Source organism: Hyaena hyaena, unplaced genomic scaffold (genome assembly GCF_003009895.1).
Source record: "Hyaena hyaena isolate Hyena2069 unplaced genomic scaffold, ASM300989v1 scaffold_85, whole genome shotgun sequence".
Classification (NCBI taxonomy): Eukaryota; Metazoa; Chordata; class Mammalia; order Carnivora; family Hyaenidae; genus Hyaena; species Hyaena hyaena.
The window spans coordinates 1,939,109-1,961,517 of NW_024080717.1; the positions used below are offsets into that span (position 1 = coordinate 1,939,109).

At 45.4% G+C, this 22,409-nt stretch overlaps 1 protein-coding gene across 2 annotated transcripts in view; it reads left to right on the plus strand.

Annotated features, from left to right (window-relative positions):
- The window catches only part of ARHGAP6 (Rho GTPase activating protein 6), a 469,960-nt gene that overhangs the window by 426,396 nt on the left and 21,155 nt on the right, over positions 1 to 22,409 (plus strand). For both annotated transcript variants that reach the window (XM_039234269.1, XM_039234270.1), the window contains exons 6-9: positions 2,240 to 2,295; positions 4,831 to 4,981; positions 6,027 to 6,175; positions 12,418 to 12,597. In XM_039234269.1, coding sequence (XP_039090200.1) covers positions 2,240 to 2,295; positions 4,831 to 4,981; positions 6,027 to 6,175; positions 12,418 to 12,597 — 536 coding nt within the window. The remainder of the gene's footprint in view (positions 1 to 2,239; positions 2,296 to 4,830; positions 4,982 to 6,026; positions 6,176 to 12,417; positions 12,598 to 22,409) is intronic.

Consider the following 22,409-nt stretch of genomic DNA (forward strand, 5'->3'; position numbering starts at 1 on the left):
GAGTCACTTTATAGCTTATGTCAGAGAATGGCATTGACTGCCTGCAGGGTAGGCAATAAACAAGCAAACAAACAAATAGTTTAAAAACTTAAATCAGATTATAATCAATCAAGATACATAGGAATTATGACACTTGATCACTAACTAGTCCTTTTTTAAAATTACAGTCATTTTCATTGAGTGAAAAAGTACTATAATTGAGGAAATAATGTCATAGAAATGGGCATTTCTGAAGAGTCTGGAGGGCTTCAAGCAAATGAATAGTCCCGCCTGTGTAGATAATGCCCTTATGTGATATTGTACTTCTGTAGAAATTTCAGCTATTCAGAAACCATCAGAAAATCAGAAAGAAAATGCAGCCAAAACGAACATTTGCTAATGCCTGCTGTATGAAGGTTTTCTATTTTGCACAAAGGAGACTCATTCCATTCAATCAGGGTCTGTTTCTCTCTTTATAATGGCAGATGCCAGATATGATTCTAAGTCCTTCATATGCATTATTTAATTGAATCGTTGCATAACTTTTCAGGTGGATACTTATTATACTCCTTTTGAAGATGTGAAATGTAATTCTGGAGTGACTCTAAATAGCTCAATTATCCTGTTTTTAAGCTCGCAGAGAGGTAGAAACAATAAAGTAGGCTAGGGGTTGGGCTCGCTTATGAGGCAGACACACCGACAGCAGCAACAAAGAAGGTTCAGAAGTCTTGAAAATAGATGCAGAGCAAAGTCCCGCCCAAGGGCAGAGCACAAACATGTGATAATGCAAATCAGCAATAATTAGCCTCTCACCATGATTCTCTCAGATTATTCTGGCAATTCAAGATACCATTTAAGTTCTAAGATATAGAACTGATAAATGGGATGTATGGATTTCCCGATTATATTTATAAACAGATTTGTAATTATGGATGTTATCTTTTCTAACTGAAAAGCCCTGGAAAACCAACCAAAAAGGGCTTATCCTTAACGCATTGTGTGGCAGGACTGTAAAATATATCTGCAAAAAGATATCTATTTCCTATGTGAGAGCAATAATCAGTTATATACCATCACAGTAAAATAATCCATTTGTACTAATCTCAAAAATATGCCCAGAATATCTGTAATAAGCCAAGAAAATTCTGTAAAGAAAACAGCAAAGCTCTACCAACAAATCTAAAACATGACTTAAACAAAGTAAGATGTTTACTTTGGTTCTGGACGAAAGAAATAATGTTATAAAGATTGAGATTCTTTCCAATTTAATTATACGTTGTACAAATCAGACCTTTTTCAGTGGCAGGAGAGAGGAGCCCAGATGAAACTAGATTAAGCAAAGCACCACCCCCCCAAATCCTATTTACATATTGGAAGTCTCAGCATCATATCTAAATTCAGGCACAGCTGGACCCAGGATTCAAATGATGCCATGAGAGCGAGTGTCTGTTTGCTGGCTTCACTCTCAGACCAAAATGTCCACTGGTAGCTCTGAACCACCGTCAGCCTCATCATAACTGATGATCCCAAATGAAGACCAATGAAAAAATAGATGGAGATGGTGATCATCAGTGGTGATGAGTAATGGCTTGCACAGGAAAAGGAGAGCAGTTCAGACATTCCGTGCCCTCGAAGTACATAATACTTCTTAGGGAGTGTTCTTGCCGCCCCCGCCCCAAAATCAAACCTGAATCCACAAAAGCTCTGGCTCAACTATGTAAAAAGAAACACACACACGCACGCGTGCACACTCACCTCAAGGCTGAGTAGAAATAAACCAAACTATTCAGAGTAGTTATTTCTGCATCAGGTATTTTGAAAAGTATATTATCTTTTACATTTTTCTGCATTTTCTAGGTTTTCTTTCATAAATGCTTGTTTTCATTATGACCAGTGAAACAAGAAATATCTATTTCCACCACTGAGGGAGAGCTAAAAATTGATATAATATTCATGTTTAAGTAATCATTCCATATAACGAAGAAAATGTTACTTTTTTCATATGGAAAAGATGTGGAAATTACACACTATCACGTGACAAGGTTTTCTTCACAGACGTTTAACCTGACACGCCCCTTGGTGCCTGTAGGGGTAGGCTGGAGTTACAGGGAGTTATTCTGGGTTATACCACCGAGTATAGAGTGGGGCAAAGCTCCGCACGTCGCAGCGGGCGCTGGCATCCTATGCTGGGTCCACAGTGATTTCCTCCAGAGCTTCGAGCCATAAAACCAGACTGTTGATTTTGTTTGCTTCTTTGCAGGCCTCCAGACCGTGGGGATATTCCGAGTTGGAAGCTCAAAAAAGAGAGTGAGACAAGTAAGTGAAAAGTAAAGACCACATTGTACGCTTCACATGACTTTCACATGAATTCCCGCGTGCGAAGTTCAAGCGTATGCAAATTCATTTCTGAATATCTCTGCAGTGTCCTCCCACCAATTAACGTATAATTGACTCCCAAGAGGTAAAAGGCTCAGAAAGGTTGTGCTAGAGTGAGGATCGAACACTTGAAAGCAAAACATTTGGATGTGTCCATGGCATGTACAGCCAAACAAAACTAATTCATAAACATCTTACGGAAATGATAAAAGCCAGAGATTCAGAGAACACCTAGACAGTAAGTGATAATAAGTAGAAAACTATTGTATAGCACTTGTTTTTCCTAAAAGGCAATATTAATAACGCCATTGACATTCTCTTCATATAAACGCTATTTTTGATAGTTTTACTTCCTCACAAATAAAGAATTCTTCTTAAATTTCCGTGGAATCATCGATTCCCCAATTCGTTTTTCATGTGGGGACCGCACCCCTTGGTTTCCTTCAGCACTGTGCAACATCCCTGCAAGTTTCATACCAGACCTTCAGGAATCGGTGCCTATGATCGGGAAGGTATTTGTGCTCATGATGGCTTCCCAAAGAGACAAAAGCCATCCTTTGAAAAAAATAATTCATTTGTTGGCTAAGAGACAAGGAAACGCTTAAGTCTCCTCTCTTGGTTCCAACAGAAAGAAGGAACTCTGCAACTCAAAAATGAAGGCAGTGGAAAATAATTCTTAGTTGATGAAGCTGAAGAAATACTTGTTCGTATTATTAAAACTAACTGAAATAAATGCCTCTTTTTTGTCAAAACAAAAGGGGCTTCTGAAAGGAGCATTGTCTTTATTTTCCATAGTCACACAAGAGACTATTGAACAGCATTTAACATTTCACAACAGGACTTGCAAGAAGGGAGGATGGCGTAGTAACATTTGGGGGCCGCTCACCTGGGCGGACCTGGAGACCTTCTTTAAAACATTATCTTATTGACTCCACCCACCAGCACTGAGGGTGGCCCCTTCCTTCACCCACATCCTTTGAGGCTTCCAGAGACTAAGAAACTTAACTCAAGGTCACACAATTTAACCCGTGTTCAATTCAAGATCGGTGTAAAACTCAAGACACAATTTAGATTAAGCTCTTTCCGCGGTCTGTTCTTTCTGCACGTGTGTGTGCTCAGAAAAGACACGTGGTATGTTCGAACGATCACAAGTAGGGGTGGTACCGGTGGAGAAAGCCTTTTTCGTTCTGGCAGCCTGCCGCGCACTAACGACGACTCGGCTGGACTCATTGGGCAATTCAGGGCGGTGATGTGCGTTCTGCTCAGGTGGAGAGGAGGCTGGTGTCAGAAATGATTCCTCAGTTATAGCTGGATCCACCAAAGGGAAACCCTTTGCAGGAAGATTTAGTTAAGGATTATCCAGTAAAAAGATAATCTGTGGTTATTTAGACTTAGATTCTAGTGTGAAATATTCCTTAACTCCCCATTTTATTTTGAACATCGCTTCTTAGCACCCTACACTTTTTACTGAGAACGGTTGTCACAGCACTAAGAGCTAATTGATCATGTGGGGGACTATCAGTTTATCACCAGGCTCTCTATCAGTCTGAGAGCTGGGGGTGGACAAGGACATTGCCTCTTTATTCCGTACCGTACTTTGAGAGCCTATACCGAGACCTGGTACACGCGAAATGGAATGGATGGATGAATGAATGATTGAACAAACAGACTCTTATAGAAGCTCATTGCATAGAGGAGACTCCTGAACTCACATAATTGTTTCCACAACAGAAGCCAATACCTAAGAGAAGTTGGGCTGTCGGTCATGGAAGCAGGGTGGAGGGTTATGACCCCCTTCCTCTTGCTAGTGGGTTTTCCGGTTGTTACAAATGCTAATAAACCAAGTATAATGATTAAGGCAGAAAATCCCTTTGGGAAGTGTCAACAAGGCTGTTTTGACAAATCGAAGGCAGCTTTTGTTTAGTAATTGTCATCTGGGGGAACAATCCTTGCTTTCTTGTTGTGTGTTTCTGTAAAACGTCAGAATTCCAATCTAGTGGGATTACTGACATGCAAAACTGCTGTAGAATAGGTTCATTCCTCCCTCCCACATTTACTGTTGACCTAACCCCTTAGCTCTTCCTCTCAACCTTCTGGATGGCATTATCGCGTCTTTCTGCTTGCATCATTAGCTTCAAACCCACAGATACTTTTATTTAATGATGCACTTAAATATATGTACATATATACTCATGGCTGGGTGCATGGACTCTGTAGATCAAGGTGACATGCTGTTTTCTTCTTTCTTTTCTGTGTCTGTGTAAGCCTAATACCAGAGACTGCATGTCACAGCACTTTCTTTTCTTTCTTTCTTTTTTTTTTTTTTTTTTTTTTTTTTTTTTTTTTTTTTTTTTTTTTGTCACAGCATTTTTTTTTTTTTTTTTTTTTTTTTTTTTTTTTTTTTTTTTTTGCTGGGCACTGAACATTGAGGTACGGTGTTATAAGACTGCCACTTGAACCATTATTTTTTTCCAGTTACGTGAGGAATTTGACCGTGGGGTCGATGTCTCTCTGGAGGAAGAGCACAGCGTTCATGATGTGGCTGCCCTGTTGAAGGAGTTCCTGAGGGACATGCCGGACCCCCTTCTCACCAGGGAGCTGTACACGGCCTTCATCAATACCCTCTGTGCGTAATGCAGCCATTTGCAGGAATGCATCCTGGGATTACTGGGTTGTCCTACTCACTCCTCGAACCGTGTGCATGTGTTTCCGAGCACTGCTTTTTGTCCTTATTTATAGGTCTCTAAATAGATGGGCTATCTGGGGGAATTTTCTGAGATTTACCCTGGGGAGAATCAGCAAGAAGAAAGTTGCAGTGAAACAAAGAAGAATTTAGGACGCTTTCCAATGACCCTAGCGCAGTAGGGAGCGCGATATACTGATGCGTTGGGGGTAACAGCAAGAGTTCGAGTTGAGTCCGTGCCTAAAAATGAGTTTGCATTTCTGGTAGGAGGAAGGAGGGAGCCACAGAAACCCAGGGTGAGAAAAGGCAGCAGGCCACGTGCCAGGGAAAGTAGGATGGCACAGCCCAGTGCCAGAACTTTCAGTATGGCTGCTCCGGAGCTATAGACACAGATCCCATGAGGAGTAAGGGAGGAGGAGCAGGAGCAGAGACGGGCCAGAGCTGCGTCAGCCTCCATACCTTTCTTCCCCCCCGTGCTACAAATAAAGTAGGATCACAAAAGAGAGAGAAGACGCTGTCATTGTGCCATGCCTTGGTTACTGCCAACAAAAAGTCTATTCCTTGTGCATTGCTCAACAGAAAAGGGCCTCAAGTCTGCTATAAACTCAACTTTTCGAATGTTCACCGATTCCCCGTCATTGTTAGTAAATATTTACCAGAAACGAGAGGCTGCGATCCCCAAAGCAAATGACGGGCAATGCCAGGGAAAGGAGGGGGGAGAAAGTAAGCGAAATTAAGCTGTCCTCCTACCCTGGATTACAGTACTTTCTCTAGATGTTGCATGTCCCCGGGTCTGATTTCTTCTTATGTCCTTCGTAGAACCTCGTGCTAAATCGCTAGGCCAGCGCTCCCATAGGGTGTAGCGGAACCGGGCTTGCCTCGCTAATCCCTTTCAGAAAGCCGTCGGGAGGGGCCTCTTCTCGGAGCCCGGGTGGTGGGAGCCCCCCGCCTTTACCTGACCTCAAACGCCTCCGTTTGCCTTGCTTAGTGTTGGAGCCCGAGGAGCAACTGGGCACCTTGCAGCTTCTCATTTACCTTCTACCTCCCTGCAACTGCGACACCCTCCACCGCCTGCTCCAGTTCCTCTCCATGGTGGCCCGGCACGCCAACGACAACGTCAGCAAAGATGGGCAAGAGGTATGTGCCCCCTGCTGCCCTGCATGCTGGGACTCATCCTTTGGTCCTTTGTCCCCTTGCAGAAGAGCGGGTCGTGGATTCGGTTAAGTGCCACACCTGGAGGAAAGGATGCCTCCCCTTTCCTGTCCCGGCCGTCTAGGTAGAACGAGAACCAGTATAGGCTTTTCTCTAGAGGGACAGTTCCTAAGAGCGCACGGGCTGCTTACCTCCTGTGTTTCAACACTGCTTCCAAATGAGGCTGTTATTTTCCATGACGATGCTCTGCTGAAGACCTTGAATCTCTGTTTGTATGAAGACAAGCAATAAGCTACGGAGCGGCTTGCGATCATGGAGGAAATGGAGTCGTGGGGATGGGGGAAGATTGCTGTCTTTGTAATTAATTTGATCTGCTTCTTTAACTTGGAGCCCAAATATGAGGTCACATTATTCTTCCAGCTTGTCCCTCAAGTTCCCATCTGCCCTATAGTTAGAAGTCTAGTATCTTCCTTTTGAGCAGTCCTTTCTCTCCTTAAACCCTCCCACCAAAACAGGCTGGCTCAATGCAACGGAGGGTCAGTCCTGCTTCCAAACCACGTGGAGAAGGAACTAGAAGGTCTGATCTGCTGGCTGTCACCATGCATCTTGACGCCACATGGTGTCAGCTGCTGGACAGGTTCTGCACAGTCCCGTGGGCCCTTTGGGGACGTTCTTGTTGAACCCGGTCCCCACTCAGGCCCTAGTGTGACCCCACCCCCTGCCCCATTGACGTCCTGGGCTCTGGTTCTCTTTGGTCACACTCATACGCGTCGAGATGTTTTTTTGGTTTCACCCTTGGGCAAAGGAGATACTGGCCTCAATTTCAGGCGGCCATGTAGCAAGCATCCTATTTAATCTTCACCTTAACAAGAGATCTGTTTCTCCCTCTTTGATACCATACAGTCATACTTCTCCTTGACCTTGGATTCCCCCGGTGAGCTCAGAGCCTTTACTACGCTAACACGTGTTATAAATCAGACAAGAAGAGGCCAAAGGCATTCTACATTTATTTAAACAGAGAAGCTTTTCTTTTAAATCCTTGTTAAGCAGAACTCAGCTCTATTGTGGATTCCATTCTATATTTGTCAAATTTATTTGCTAAAAATCATGGTCATCTCTCTATATATTTTTTCACTTTAATCCAGAAGGGCAATTTTGCAGTTCTTATCTTCACCCTTCCTATTGGTGTAAGAACGGAACTTTCCTGAGTTAGCCATCTATAGTAGTTACAGTTAGTGAACCCTCTGCTGGCTTCAGGCTTCATAATATGGCACGGATACCCGATTTCAGCAGACGCAGCTCTTCTGGGGATATACTGTAATTCTCATAATTGTTAAGTAGTTATATGACCCGTCTGGGTGTTGTCCTTTACCAGCTACAGATGTAACAGAAGCTGTAGAATCATCTGCCTAATCATTGGGTAGAAGCAGAGCCCTGTCTGTGTTCCTCAGCCGGTCAATTGCTTCTGTGATGTTTCTGCAGTACTAGGTGAGCAGGAAGTCGGGTCTTAGGTGATTAAGAAGGCAGTGAGGAAGGCAGAGGGTCCAACTGGAGTCACTCACGCCTTTTTTAGAATCATTTTCAGACGCTCAATCCAAATACTGACAAGACTCCATTACCTAGGCCCCAAAGAAGAAAATATTCCTAGACAGGCGCAAATGAAACTTAGCATGTTTCCATTTATGTGTCTGCCACCTTGTGCTGGCTGTGCGCCCGGGGCTTTATACGTTATAGTTCATCCTCCACTACCCAAGACAGATAGAGTTGTCTCCGTGTTTCAGAGGTAGAAACTGGGGCCTAGAGGAGTTAAGTAACTTCCCCAGTGGCCCACAGGGAAATCCGCTTCCCGTTGTGCACGTTACTCACTTGTGCATTTTACAACTCTGGGGGAGGCAGCATGCGCCCCACGGTCACTGTAGATTTGCAGAGTTAGCAGGACAATATCCCAGAAGATGGCAGGAAAATATCTTGAGGAAGGGGCTCCTTTTTCTAATTCACATAAAGTCATCATATTGAATAGGGTCAGTCCAGTGACTAATAGTTGTAGCGGTGGCTCGAACCCAAAGCGGTCTAGCTTACTAAGAGCAGAAATCTAGGATAGAAATTAGGAAAAGACCTCCACTGGGGGTCTAGTTCAAGGTCTTCCAGCTTCCATATGATTGTGCCCCAGTTGTAACCAACCAAAAGCATCTCGAGACATTACCAAGGATCGTGTGGGGGGCGGGAGAGGGGGAAAGTCACCCCTGGCTGAGAGCCCTCGGTAGGTTTTATAAGTAGGTGACCATGTGTTCTTGGAGAAGTCCATTAACCTTCCTAACCCTGAGTTTTGAGCTTTGGGGATAAAACTTCTTCACCTGTCACTGCACAGTGGTTGAGAAGACTGGCTTACTGTAAGGAATATGAAGCTATCCCAGCAACAGCAAAGCTGGACAGCGAGTCAAGAGTTTGCAAGGGTTTCTAGACGCTCTGGACCTAAACCTTGAATCAAAACAAAGGGCTAGCAATCAAACGCTAAAGCACCAGGGGAAACATCAGGAAAGTGTTGTTTCTGTGAAATGTTCAAAGTCACAAGAAAATAGGTGGCCCACGCAGCCGGCTTTGATTGGAATAAAGGCCATGGAGTGGGAAGGTCCTGATGAAGTTTGAGGGGAAGTTGGGCTGTGCTTGCAGAGTACTGAACGGCTTTGTAAGGGAATAGGTGCTTAATTCTTTTAAGCCCTGAATCTTTGGAAGGATTCCACTAAGGTAATATCACCCACGCTGTAGATTGGCTCAAGGCAGGGAGAGAGCGAGCTGAGAGGCTTTTGTATGAATAGCAATGTGGAAAACAGCAATTTACATTGTAAATGTCTCCAAGTAACAATGGCCTTGGTATTTGAATCATGTACATCCTGAGCACCCGAGTTCCTCTAGACGAGTGAGTGTTGTTCAAGAACTTTCGTATCACTCTTCCTGGGATGCTGTGGCCTCTAGGAGGTGGCGGAAGTGAGGACATGTGGCAAAAATACCATTAGGGAATGCAGTGCAGAGTCACTCCGGAGCTGCAGAGAAAAGGTGGGGAGCGTGGGCCAGAAAAGTTAAGAACGGCTTCAGGGAGGAGACTGCCTTTAAGCCACACACCAGCAGGTGTGTAGGGATTGAAGGAAAAGATCGTGTAAGCTTTGCATGGGGGTGGGTGGGAATTAGCTAAAAACCCTTCTGGTAGAGGTGAAGAGCAGACCGAGAGAAACTAGAGTGAGGTTGTTTGCTTAATATTTGGTGGTGGTGGTGGTTTGGCCTGAGCGGGTAGAGAATACCAGCCGAGTGCACTGGAGTGAGGCAAAAATCGAACTGTAAAATACGGTCAAGAAACAGAGTGGTTTTCAACTTTTCCTCTTCCCTGTTTGGTGGTTTGGGTTAGGTGTCTTATCTGTTTGTTGGGTAGTTGATACGGCTTGGAGCATGAAGAAAGGGCGCCAGAGCAGTCCAGAAGCTTGGAGGCTCACACAGGGTCTGCCAGCGCCTTGCTGCATGACCTTGTTTCCATCAAATAGAGGAAGAGGGAAGAGCACTGAGTCGGGTGGGGGAGATCTGAGCTTCCTCCTCAGTAAAATGAACATAATATATTCCTTTCAAACTGCCACTTAAAATTCACCGCGTCATTAACTACTAGGATCTGAAAGATTTTGAAAAGACGGACATGGGAAAAATTGTTGGCTTGCCTATCAGTGCTTTTCTTGGGGGAAAAGAATGGTAATTTAGCAAATTAGGGTGTTTTGCTATCAGCGTTTGCTTTGCTTTATTCCATTTTGTGTACTATTTGCTTTGCTCCTTAGGGGAGAAGAGAAATTCCCACATGTAAGAAAGATTTCGTTTCTTTTAGGAAGCATATTGAAACCTCTTGAGCTGTGGCTTTCCAGGTTGTCCAGGAGCCCTCTGGTATCGCATGGAAAATGTGGTGTGACTGTGCCCCGGTTGGGTGACAGAGTCGATAGCTGGCCTTCATTTCTTCAGAGTCTATGAGGCAGAAAAAATGTTATGAGGCACCAACATACAGCCGACATTGCTGACCTCTGAGGAGGTGCACACCTCTAGGACACGGGCCGTTGGCTTTGGAACTCGAGCAGGACCAGCGCCTCGCTCTCCTCACCCTGATCCCAGCTCCCCCCGCCCCTTAAAGCTAGTTTTCCCATTGCCCCATGCTGTGCCGGGGGCCGCCATGCATGGGTGAAGAGTGGGAGGCGCAGGGTTGGGACAGCGACGCAGGGTGGCTTCTCGGCTCTGGGCTCTGTGCATCACTTCCCCGTCTGTCAAAAGTAGGACAACAGCCCAGTTGCTTCATGAGCTTATACTGCAAAAGGATTAAAACAGCCGTGGGAACTTCCTAGTCCGGTAACTGTACATGCCAAACCTGTAATACATGTGAGCGAGTCATATTCGGTTTAGAAATGACCTAGGATGCTTATTTAGTAAAGCTAAAATCGTTCCTTTAATTGGCTGGCTAATCATTACCTAGCGAACTGACCCCAAGCGCACATAATATTACCTGGACATATGGATACGTAGATGCTGCCGCACGAACCCAAGGGCAAAGGCTGTCTGTGAACAGTCTCCTTTCCAGGTCCTAAGGCGGTAAAAACCAAAAACAAATCAAAACAAAACAAAAAAGCGTTAACAAGCCACAGCAGCATGGTCTGCAGCTGGAATCCATGTACAATTTTACAGACGGATTGAATTGCGTTCCCAGAATAGCAACAGGAGAAGGAGGGAACGGAAACAGAGTTCTGGATCGTCCTTGTACTAAACATTCTTTTAAAAGAAAACAAAATCTATTTGTTAATGTTAAAAAAAAAAAAAATCAGGGAAAACCCTAGGACTTTAAGCGGGGGCGGTCCTCCAAAGGCCTGAGCTTTAAAGAGATGAATTTGAAAGTGACACCTATTTGGTTTTATCCTTAGCCATAAACTTCCAGGAAGAGAAATGAAAAATAAAATGACAACGTGGCAGGGTTTATATGAATGAAATAAAACAGAGGGGAAAAAAATAGTCGAACCATCCTACACAAATAGTGCTTTCTTGAAAATTCCCAGTGTTTACCGTACAAAAGCCTTTCACAGGGCAGGAAACCTAAAAACAGGCTCACCTTCCAAAAATAGCACCCACCGTGTGCCACACGGGGCCACGTGGGGATTGCACAGCCCAGTAGCCACGAGCTCGGGGCTCCTCAGGACAAGGGTCGGGCCGGGAGTCTTTCTTGTGGCTGTGAACCCGGACTCGCGAATTCTGTGCTGTGTACCCGGTGCCCCTCGAAGGTTGGGCGCGTCTTCCCATGCTGAGCACCCGTGGGTCCCGGACGTTTCCCCGCGGTCCACGATTTTCACTGCATATCAACAAGAGAAATAAAAACTTTCCTGGACCAGTGGTTCTCACCCAAGGACAGTTGAGCCCCACAGGGGACTCGCGGCAATGACCTGCCTGCCTCTCGAGCAGAGCCCTCTGCCGCACTGGCGTGCCTCGATGTGTTTTATGTGTTTCTGCTTGTTGCCTCCAACGTTCTTCCCACTCTCCCTCACCCCAGCCCCTCCGCCTCATCCTTCAGGGTTTTGTGCAAATGTTGCCACCTCTTCGAAGTGTCCCTGGGACCTCCAGAGTTGATAGCTTCATGCTTTACACTCACCACTTGGAACTGATATGTCTACATCCCCTCTAGAAAGCAAACACTTTAAAATAAGGACTGTACTGGGATCGTTGTTGGCGATTTTTTAAATAATGAGAATTCATGAAAACTGTGTAGCCTGTGGTAGGTGCTGGGTGGGTGATTTAATAGAGAGATGATGGATAGATGGGTGCAGGGATAGATGGAGGGCTGGCTGGCTGATGGATGGATGGATGGATGGTTGGTTAGATGGATGAATGGATGGATGGACAGAGGGATGGATGGATGGATGGACAGACATCAGTATTTTTTTAAAGCAGACCTTGTAGGCATTTTATAGAGTACCAGTTTCACACTGAATAACTTAGAGATGTACAAGTGTGCTTAATATGCTCTTGAGATGACCAGGGAGCTCTGAGAGCCAATTCAAAATACGAAACAAAAGGAAAATGATGGTGCTCCTCACGGATTCTGCCAGAGATGATACAGTCCTTGCAGGAAAGAAAGGGGAATAGGTCCCTTTGATTACCGAACCACCCAGCAGTTTGAAAAGCAAAAATAACATCAACCCTTGCATTCCCCCCTCATATAGGTCACTGGGAACAAAATGACATCTCTAAACTTGGCCACCATCTTCGGACCCAACCTGCTGCACAAGCAGAAATCGTCAGACAAAGAATTCTCGGTCCAGAGCTCAGCCCGAGCTGAGGAGAGCACGGCCATCATCGCTGTGGTGCAGAAGATGATTGAAAATTATGAAGCCCTGTTCATGGTAAGTGGCTCACTTTTTACATGACATCTTAGCAAATGGTCTATTAATTCTCTTCAGCCGCATTATGAGCGCCATGCACAACACTTTCTGGGCCACGGTGCTGGTCGTCGCCGGAATTCATTGGAAGCCAAGGCAATTTCAATAGACAGAGAAACTCACATGGCTGCAATGTCACCGGAAATTTGCGATCCCATGTTTAAACAAACACGCCCGAGTGATAAATTCTGCTTCCTTGGCCTCTAACCAACGGTCATGTTTTGGAATCATCTGATTACTCAGGTAGCAATGTCCTTGCTCAAAATATTGATAAAACCCTTCTTTGGAGAATTATATGTGGCCCTCACGAATTCATGTAATTCATGACTGTCGCCATCAAGGGCGCCTCCTGCGAGGTCCATCTTGACATTTTACCTGCTCCACAAACCTTCGCCTCTCTCTCCCATGTCCTTCTCATGTCACTTCTCTGTCCCTTGAACTCCATTACTATTCTTATTGGTGTTTATCCTACTCAACATTGTGTTACGGTCATTTATGACTATTTCCCTTAGTAGTTTATAAATGCATTTAAAACACGGGTTGTGCCCTTGTTATCTCTTCTCTGTATCCTCTGTACACTTTTGGAAGGCCCTCCCTCTGGCAGGCACTCAATAAATATTTTTTTTGTTTGTATTGAATTACCAGTTCCTGTTTTCCTTCAAAAATCGGCACTGCTTGCTCCCACTTCCCTTGAAACATTCCAATAAATGCCAAGTCTCTTCTATTTCTGTTTCCCGCTCATATCGCATGTCAGAATTCACAGGAACTTTCTCCACGTTTCCTCTCCCATTTCTCCCGTCAATTTGCAAACACACACCATAAATCTTACCTATTCCACTGGAGCCTGGTGCGGCTTCTTCAACCAAGCACGCTAGTTCCCTCTTTTGAATCTCCTTAGTGTTTCATCCACATTTATCAAATGCCTTGCATTAGATTTATTTCCAAGCTTGTCTTACACCGACTATTTTATTTCATTTTTTGGAAATCTGAGAGCCGGTGCTTTAGAATCTTTGCCCTCCGTGTCTTACCTGTGTGATCGTGACCCAGTCACGCAGCTCTCAGGAACCATCGATGTCAGCTTCCGTGAAGTGGGAAAACATTTAAAAATACGACCTATTTTCCCAGGGTGGTGCCCAGAATCATTTGATATGTGAAAACATTCTGCCGACTGTAAACGTCCGTGCAAACGGTAATTAATAATCGTATCAGTCAGGCAACATGAGCTGGTCAAGTCTCCGTATTTCTGCACAGCGGTTGTAAATACCTTGTTGACAGAAAGTTTAATGAGATGTTTGTCAGACAGCCTTGCAGCTAACAGTTTAGGGACTTCAGCTCCTTGCATTTTGAGGCTCTGCGACCCCCTAGGATTTTATGGGCCAAACCCAGAAGGGCCCTCCATCATGTCCGCTCAAATCCTGTCACACAAGCCACACTAAACTACAAGGGAAGCTGGGAAGTGGATTCCTCCTGGGTGCCCGCGAAGAAGAGAAAACGGATTTACGTACAATGAAAAGTTTACTGAGGCAGACAGGATTCTCGTTCCTCTGTGACTCCCTGAAGCTCTGCCCCTCCCTGTGTTGCACACAGAAAGCTCTCAAAAACTGTAGAATTAGTCATTGTTTGTATGTAAGATTCACACTTCAGCCCAAATGCTCATAATTAATTACATACTGGGATGAATCAAATCTCTGAACTTCTTGACATTTTCTTCGAGTTGCAAGTCACATATCATCTTGCCAAGTCGTCTTGGCATTACTTCATGCTCCCTGGATTCTGTTTTAACAAAATGATACCTCTCGCCAATCTTAATGATGTGCTCTAAGTTCTATATTCTAAGCAAAGTCCTTTAGATAAAACCACAAACCATCGGGCATTTGGTGTCCACTCGGATGCTAACACAGCCCCTCCCAGCCTCCCTGAAAGCACAGTTGCCGCCATTTTCATTGTGCCGTCCCCCTCCTTCCCATTTCCCGCCACCCGGACCACTACAAACAGCGGAAGAACACAGTCTTCCACCCTTGCCAGCATTTTCCCAGCATGCTCTTCGCTCGCCATCCTCGGTAGAGATTCATGTCGAGAGGCTTCTTGAGCCGTAGCCCCTATGTGTGCTCCCCAGTTGTGGTCTTTACTTCTCAGTGAGGCCTTTTCCTGGCCACCTGGTCTACAGTAGAGCCCCTCCCCCACCGCCGTGTACACACACCCTCACCTCCTCCTCACTTCCGCCTTTTCTCCTTAGCACTCGCCACTACTAACACAGGGTTTTTTTTTACCTAACTTCTCTTTTCTGTTGTGTGTTTCCCCCCTGGAACACAAGCTCCATGACAGGGCGAATTTGTGGCCTTTACCATCTACTTCCTTTACCGCATCACCCCTGTGCGTGCCATGTGGTGGAAACCCAAGTTATATTGGCTGAATGAATGAATGACTCCGTGGTAGTTCTGGGACATATGAGTTCCATATCGTTAATCTTTATCCTTATGCATATGAAAAGGTTTAGACGTCGGGGAGTTAAGGACACCTTTGTCAGAGTAAGTTAGCCATTACTATAAGCATTCTTGATTTCCTTAGACAGATGATGGGAATTGTGTATTGAGGAAAAAAATAGCGAGGCAGGGGGAGAGGTGGCCCAGAGACCCCAGGCCAGGGCCAGGAAGAAACGACTGATTGTGGACTCAGAAAGCTTTGCTCTCTGGTCCTGTCTTTGCCACACATTAACTTTGTGACATCACCTTCTGAGATTTCCATGTCTTTAATTATCAAAGGACGAGGTTAGAATGAACAAGAACCAAGCTCCCTTCTAGTTCTAAACTCGACCTGGCTCTATGCTCCCGCACTGATTTTACCTCTTTTATTTCTACAAAGCACAAAAGAACCTGGATCCCATCACTTTGTACGTTGTCTTGGCATACTGGGCATTTCAGAATCTGGTCGGTTATACCAAAGCTGACGGCTGGGTTGGCACAGCTGCTCTGTGTGGGCAGATGAATTTTGTTTTGTTTGTTAAAGAAGCTTTCAGAATTAGTACAATAATTCCAAACAATGAAGGCTGGAGCCTGATGGTTGAAGTGTGTTAGCCGTTGTGCAGTTTCACAGCATTTGGGAAGGATTTATGAGCTCCAAAAGGGAGGCCTCGTTCCCCGTCGGCATTAGAAAAGAAGACTTGTCAGAAAAGGTGGCTGTGACTTTGTCCGTGAAGGCAGAATGCACCTGCTGGAGGCGGCACTTCCTCCGAAGAATGGATGGAAGGGACGCAGAGACCCACAGAGGCCTGGCGAGGACCCAGAGTTTGTTCTGAGTGTTAGTAATGTCCTTCCTTTCCTGATGTTGGGACTGCCTCTCTCACGTGGCCAGTGTGTGAGTTAATGATAGAGGGCAGAGAAGGACCTGGCTTTGTCTCATCATACACGAGAGGCGCCTCGATTCAGAGGCTGGTGCACGGTTCCAGAGTCCGGATAACCCAGGCGAGCACACCAGTTGCTGGCTTCTCAGACACTGGCTCGGAAATGCTAGAGCTGGAGAGAGGTCCTGATAAAGCCATCATGAGCATTCTATCAAAACCCAGGGCAACAGATTATAACGGTGGTTCTCAACCTTGAGCGTGCAGCAGGGTGGCAAGGAAATCTGTCCGACCTTCAGATTCCCAGCTGCGCTCCAGAGAGTCAGATGGAGTAGCCCTGGGATGGAGTAGCACTGGGATGGGGCCCAGGAACCCGCACTTTCTAATGAACGCCTCCTGGCCGTCCTGGTTGTTTCCAAACCACACCTTGGGAAACCACATCTTGGGGAACCCCCAAGATGCGGGAAAGACCATGAGCTTGGGAAAGCACTACCAGAATTCCAATCCCTGCCCAGGCCCGTGCTCAACGTCACTATAAGCCTTTGTTTTCCTGTAGTACAAAAACGAGGTGAAATCACCTCATGTATAGGATTATTTTGAGAGTTAGACGTGACACTTTAAGACGCATGGGACAAGAACTGACATATGCGAGGCGCGCAGAAATGAAAAAATCACTGCTCTTATCACATGAAACTGATAAGATGCTGCCCTATCCCAGCACTTTTAAAGGTGTCGCCTCTGTGACAAAGCCCACCCTGCTGGCTCTGTGGAAGGGTGACCTGCTCCCACACAGATATAGTCCCTGTCCCTTACCCTACTCTTCTCTTTCTTTTTTCCATAGCACCTATCACCTTTTGACTCACAGTATAACTTACTTATTTATTAGGCTTTTTGATGCCTGATAGAACGTGCAAACTTTCTGAAGGCAGGGATTCTCGTTTCTTTTGCCCACTGGTGCTCAAAAAGGCACATAATATATTATTTGTTGAGTAAATGCAACAATCTATCGCCAGAAAGAAATGCATTTCTGTTGTTTGTTTGTTTCTGGTTCAGTGCCCCTTAGATTTCCTCGCCTCTAAATTATGACCCTGTATTTTGCACATCAGCAGTTTAAAAACCGGATAGCGTCAAATGGTACTCTCTGGGAACACTGGAAATAAAAGAGAGGGATCATACACATCTAGAAACAGTCTCTGGTATGTTCGTAAGGCAGAAAGCATTCCCCGACGATAGCACCAGCGTGCGCCTTGTTCTGAGAGTTGCTGCTAACGTAACTGATGTGGGCAATCCCAGACAAAACTCGTCGGGGCTCCTGGAATCAGTAAGAGCTTCCAGAGCAGAGTGGAGAGGACTGTCAGCCCACTCCGAGGGCCGATACTAACAGATCCCTCCCAGGGCTCCTTTTTTGGAGAGAGGGAAAGAAGAGCAGGCACCCCCCTTCTAGGCCCGTGAAGAGCCCGGAGTGCAGCGGAGACGTGGGAACGCCAGAGCACTCCCACCCCGCTGCTCCGCCAGCCTGAGCTGGGGACCAGCCCCGCGCACATGGGAATTTTCAACTGAGAACAACCGGGAGCAAGGGTCACAGGCCGGCATGAGGATTCCAGGCTCGGAGGCCAAGCCCCGCTTGGTGTCCTCTTCATTCCCCGATGCAAATTGCATTTCCCTCAGACTGCTTGTGCGTGCCAAGTCGAAGGGAGTCAAGCAGTGATCCTGGTCATCAAACGAGAAACCACCCCTCCCGACACATCCAGATCATTCTGCATGATTTCCATTTCCTTTGTCATACCACCAGTTTTATTTTTTAAATAGCCACTGCCTCAGTGCCCGGGCTCAGGCCAGCCACGCATGGTGTCCCTCAGCAGCTGATCTGAATGTCACCGCCGTGTCGTGAGGAGCAAGCCAAGAGAGTTTGCCCAAGTGATGCGGCAACTAAGTGAATTATTTCTACAGCATGAGCCCCCCACCCCCACCCCGGCCCCAAAGACAAGGTGCTTTCATGTGGTGTCTCACATATGGTGTCCGTTTGGAGGAGGAAGAGAGAGGCAATTTGGGCCCGTTTGAACATGGGGAGCAGAGGAGACTTAACAGCACTCATCCCTCTGGACTAATCATAACATCGCCCCGCTCCACGTCCAGGCCGGTGGGTGGCTGCGAGAGCAGGCACACGTTCCTTCTGGAGCCTGCTCACCGTGTCCCTGCCCGCAGTGACAGAACTCGGGTACCACTGGCGACACACAGAGAGGGTCGGAGGCGTGTCATGCCTGAGCAGGTCCCACCGCCCTTACCCTGTGGCCGCGGAGCTCGTTTTTCTGCAACCCCCTTCCTTGCGTCTCCCCCTACCTTCCCCCAGCTCCACGGGTCCCGTGCTCCTCAACTCTGTTTGTTCAGTAACACACCCTCGTTGCCAGACACACATGTATTGGGCACTTGAGAAAAATGTGTTGAACCTAAGTGCATCCTGACCCTCCGGGTGCACTCAGAGCCCCTTGCATTATAGGAAGCCATCCACCACAGTGACACAGAAGCTTCTGGGCTGGGCTTGCCCATGTTTGAGCTTTGGCTCTCATAAACAGCCCCAGCGATTGCTTTCAGCATGTTTGGTAAGTTAAAAAATGTCACCATGACTCCCAGTGATATTTACTTTTGCTGGAAAGTGTTACGGTTTTAAATGCCACAGCATCCTTCGTGGGCCAGCGCAAAGGGATGGATACGGGTTTGGAACACCCAGAGGCAAGTAGGACAGGGCTGAGTCCTGAGAATTGCCCTCCGAGAAGCCCCTAATGGTTTGTAGTAGTGACTTGGTACAGAGAAAACTCGAACCACCTCTCCCTCTCTGTGGTTTAGAGAATAAACTACAGCATGGCAGTTATACCCTAGGCAGTCATTCAAGGTTTCATTTTTAATTTGATCGGGTGGATTTTAATCGTGACAGTTTTATCCCTTCATATGTGCACTGTTTACATTTTTCCTCTGAAGCAGGAGTGTCCAAAGTTCTTTTGATTTTTGAAATAGCATTCTGCTCCGAAGGAACACACGAAAAGCTAAGGAGTTGAGTCTCCCGATAAACACAACCATAAATGGTACCCTTGGAAAATATCTAAACTTGCTGAATAGTTGACTAAAACCAGTAGGGATTTTGATGTGGAACAATAAATTGTAAGTGAAGAAGCCACTGGGGCTAGGTTTCGTTTCTTCATTCAGGTGTGCAGAACCGGTTGATTTTAAAAAGTAATGTGTTCTCTGCAATCCTCCTCCTTAGTTTCCATTTGGCTATATACTAAATCCCAAAAGAAAAAGGATTAAACGTGTTTGATTATGGAGTCATACGTTTCATTTGTCATTTTTTAAAGTAATCTCCGTGCCCAACGTGGGGCTCAAGCTCATGACCCGGAGATCAAGGGTTGCATGCTCTACCAACAGAGCCAGCCGGCGCCCCTCTTTTTTATATGACTGGGCACAATAGTTTACAGATGTGTCAGAAAATGTCTGATGATCCTCAGGTGGGAAAGGAAATTTATCTGCCAACTCCAGAAATTAATACCCAAGAGATTTTGCTAGAACGTGACGTTGGCACTGCTCATAAGCAGAGAGAAGCGTCTAAACAAAGGTAACGGAACCAGCGTACACCATAAAGACCAATAATTCTGGGTTCTTTTGGTTTTTCTTTGTAGCCATTACAACAACGTTTTTTGAGCATCCATTGGGTAGAAACCACCACCTGAGCTGAAAGAGCATAATATTGGCTTGAGTAAGTGGGTGAAGGGTCATGGATGTGCAGGTAGGAGCTTCAAGGAAGAGAGATGTTTCAAAACCCCCGCTCAGGATACCGTGGCCAGGATTGGCATGCGCATGTGCTTGCGCTGGCTGCGAAAGAGGCTAGCTAGCAGAGAGCTACAACCCTGGGAGTCTGTATCACTTCTGGGCAGACAAGTCAGATCATCCCCGCCTTCAGGCAACTTACCTTCTAATGATATGACCAACCAAAGACTTGAGGTCTGGGGGAAGAGAAGGAACCAGAAGGGAGAAGCTGCGTGGAGTGGGCTTCAAGACCATTGCAGTTGAGGGGCCAACCAGTCACAAACTTCACCTCTAGCAGTTGAGGGGTGTTCGAGAGCAGAGACAGGAAAAGAGGCAGAGATGGATGCCTGTTAGTCTAGAAAAAAACTCGCAGAACAAATATAGGCCATCTCCATGTTACCTGCTTTTTTTTTTTTCTTTTAAGTGTTCACTTTATTAACATTTTGTCTATTTCGAATAGAATCTTTTATTCTAAACCTCGTGGCAATTGGTAAGGTTCTTTCAAATCTGTTTGATCCTCACGACGCTTCCTTAAAAGCAAATGGGACACCTAGGATATGCCTGGACTTTCAGATGCAGGAAGAGAATCCGAAAGAAGATGGTTGAAGTATCCAAGTTCACATTAATTAATTATAAGCAGCAAACCTTATAAAAATGGGACCTCAGGGGCTATCGAATCTCGGTCAGAAATTCTTTTGACAGCGTCCTGATTCCTGCAAAGGAGCACATATAGGAATGGTCTGTCTGGATATTTCTGACTTACATAAGCTCGCGTTTCCTGTCGGTTCATTCCCTTGACTTTGGTTTCTCTAGTAAGTATGTAACGTCACAGAAAATGAACGCTGATCCAATTGAGCTGAGCCAATAGTTTGACAGTTTTATTAAATAATTGGAAATGAAATACGCAAATAGGGACAAAGATTGGAGGGATTATTGAGAAAACAGCGCTGGAGGCTGTTGTACGAATGTTAAGTGTCAGGTCCGGACTGACTCCAGTTCTCTGCCCTCATTTTCCCACTGGCCCCAATTTTCTGTACCATTCCTTAATGACAAACAAACGAACGTGGCTTTCTCATATAAATTTTTACAAGATAGGATATAAATAGACTAATTAAAATAATGGCTAATGTACACGGTAGTCAGTCTTACATAACACATAGGAGACTATTACCTATCCTTCCTACAATACGTGGATCCACGTTTTTAAATGATATCATTTTACTTACTTGTAAACAGTGTCTCTGAGCCGAAATGGTATCGTGAGTCTTTTAAAAAGAAACTATAGACAGATTTATAGCACTGACCCTTTCTATTTGCATTTGTTACCGCTTAAGAGTCATGTATGCTACGCAAAATAAACCTCGATGATTATAATTGGTTGGGAACCAAGCCCAGTTGAATGAGTAAAAACTCTGCATTACGGAATAATTTAACACTGTTACAGAAAGTTACGCTTTCAGTAATGATACTTCCCATAACCTATTCTAATAGTGTATCCAAGTTAATCGCTTATCATTAGACACACCGTACGCTCTCAAAGAATTAATATTGTGATGCTTACAGCACCCCGAAGGATATGCACGAAGGCTGTTGATTCTTCAGTGGGAATGAATGGGTGTTTCGAGCAAAATTTCTTATTATGTGTCTAAGTGTAGAAAATTTTAAATTAAACTGACTGCATGAAAAACAAATATTTTTCCTCATTTGCTCATGGAAGTTTCTTTCAAAAAGTGTTCAGGATATACATTTTCGGTTTATATTATTTTTCCCTTTCCGTTCATTTTTTTTAAACAGGAGCTTTCTTCTCATTTTTACCCTTTAGGCCTTACTCTTTGACAAATTGATATAACACTGTGTATCTACTGGGCCATGTTGTTTCAAAACTTTACAGTAAAAATTATCAGTTTTTTTTTTCTTTTCCTTTTTTTTTTTTTTAAGTAGGCTTCACACTCAGCACGGGGCCTAATTCAGGGTTTGAACTCATGACCCTGAGATCAAGACCTGAGCTGAGAGCATCCAGGCACCCTTATCAGTCTTTTTATTCTTTTAATGTATTCAGTAAAGACCATAGATCCCTCAGCCTTGACCTCAAAGCCTCACCCCTTCTCTTCTCCTTCCATTCTCGTTCCCAGGCCATTAGGCTTGGTCACAGAGCTTTAAATCCCATCTGTATACATCTCCCAAATTTCTCTTCCCAGTTGCCTGCTAGATCTGTCTTCCATTCGGATGTCCCACAGGCCGGTCCCCCTTACCCCAGCAAAGCCACCCGCTTCTCTATACCAGTCAGCCTCCGTGGGAGCCCCATGCTTCCGGGAGCCCCACGTTGAAGGCACCTTTCTTCTTCTTCCTCTCCCTCCCTCTTTCTCTCTCTGGCCAGTGATTAGCTAATGCTATCACATCTCTCTTCACTGTCTCCAAGATCCAGAGGTTTCTCATCCACTCAGTGTCCTGGTTCGGGCCCCCATCACTCTCTTCTGAAGAGGTCAATGGCCCCTCTCTGCACTCCCTGCCTCACCCCTTGTTCCCCTACAACCTACTGTCAGTGTGGCAGCCAGTGACGACTGTTCACATTAGTCCTCCGCTCAAAACCCCCAGTGACTCCCCGGCTGCCTAGATTGAGAGCAGATGTCCTTATCATGAC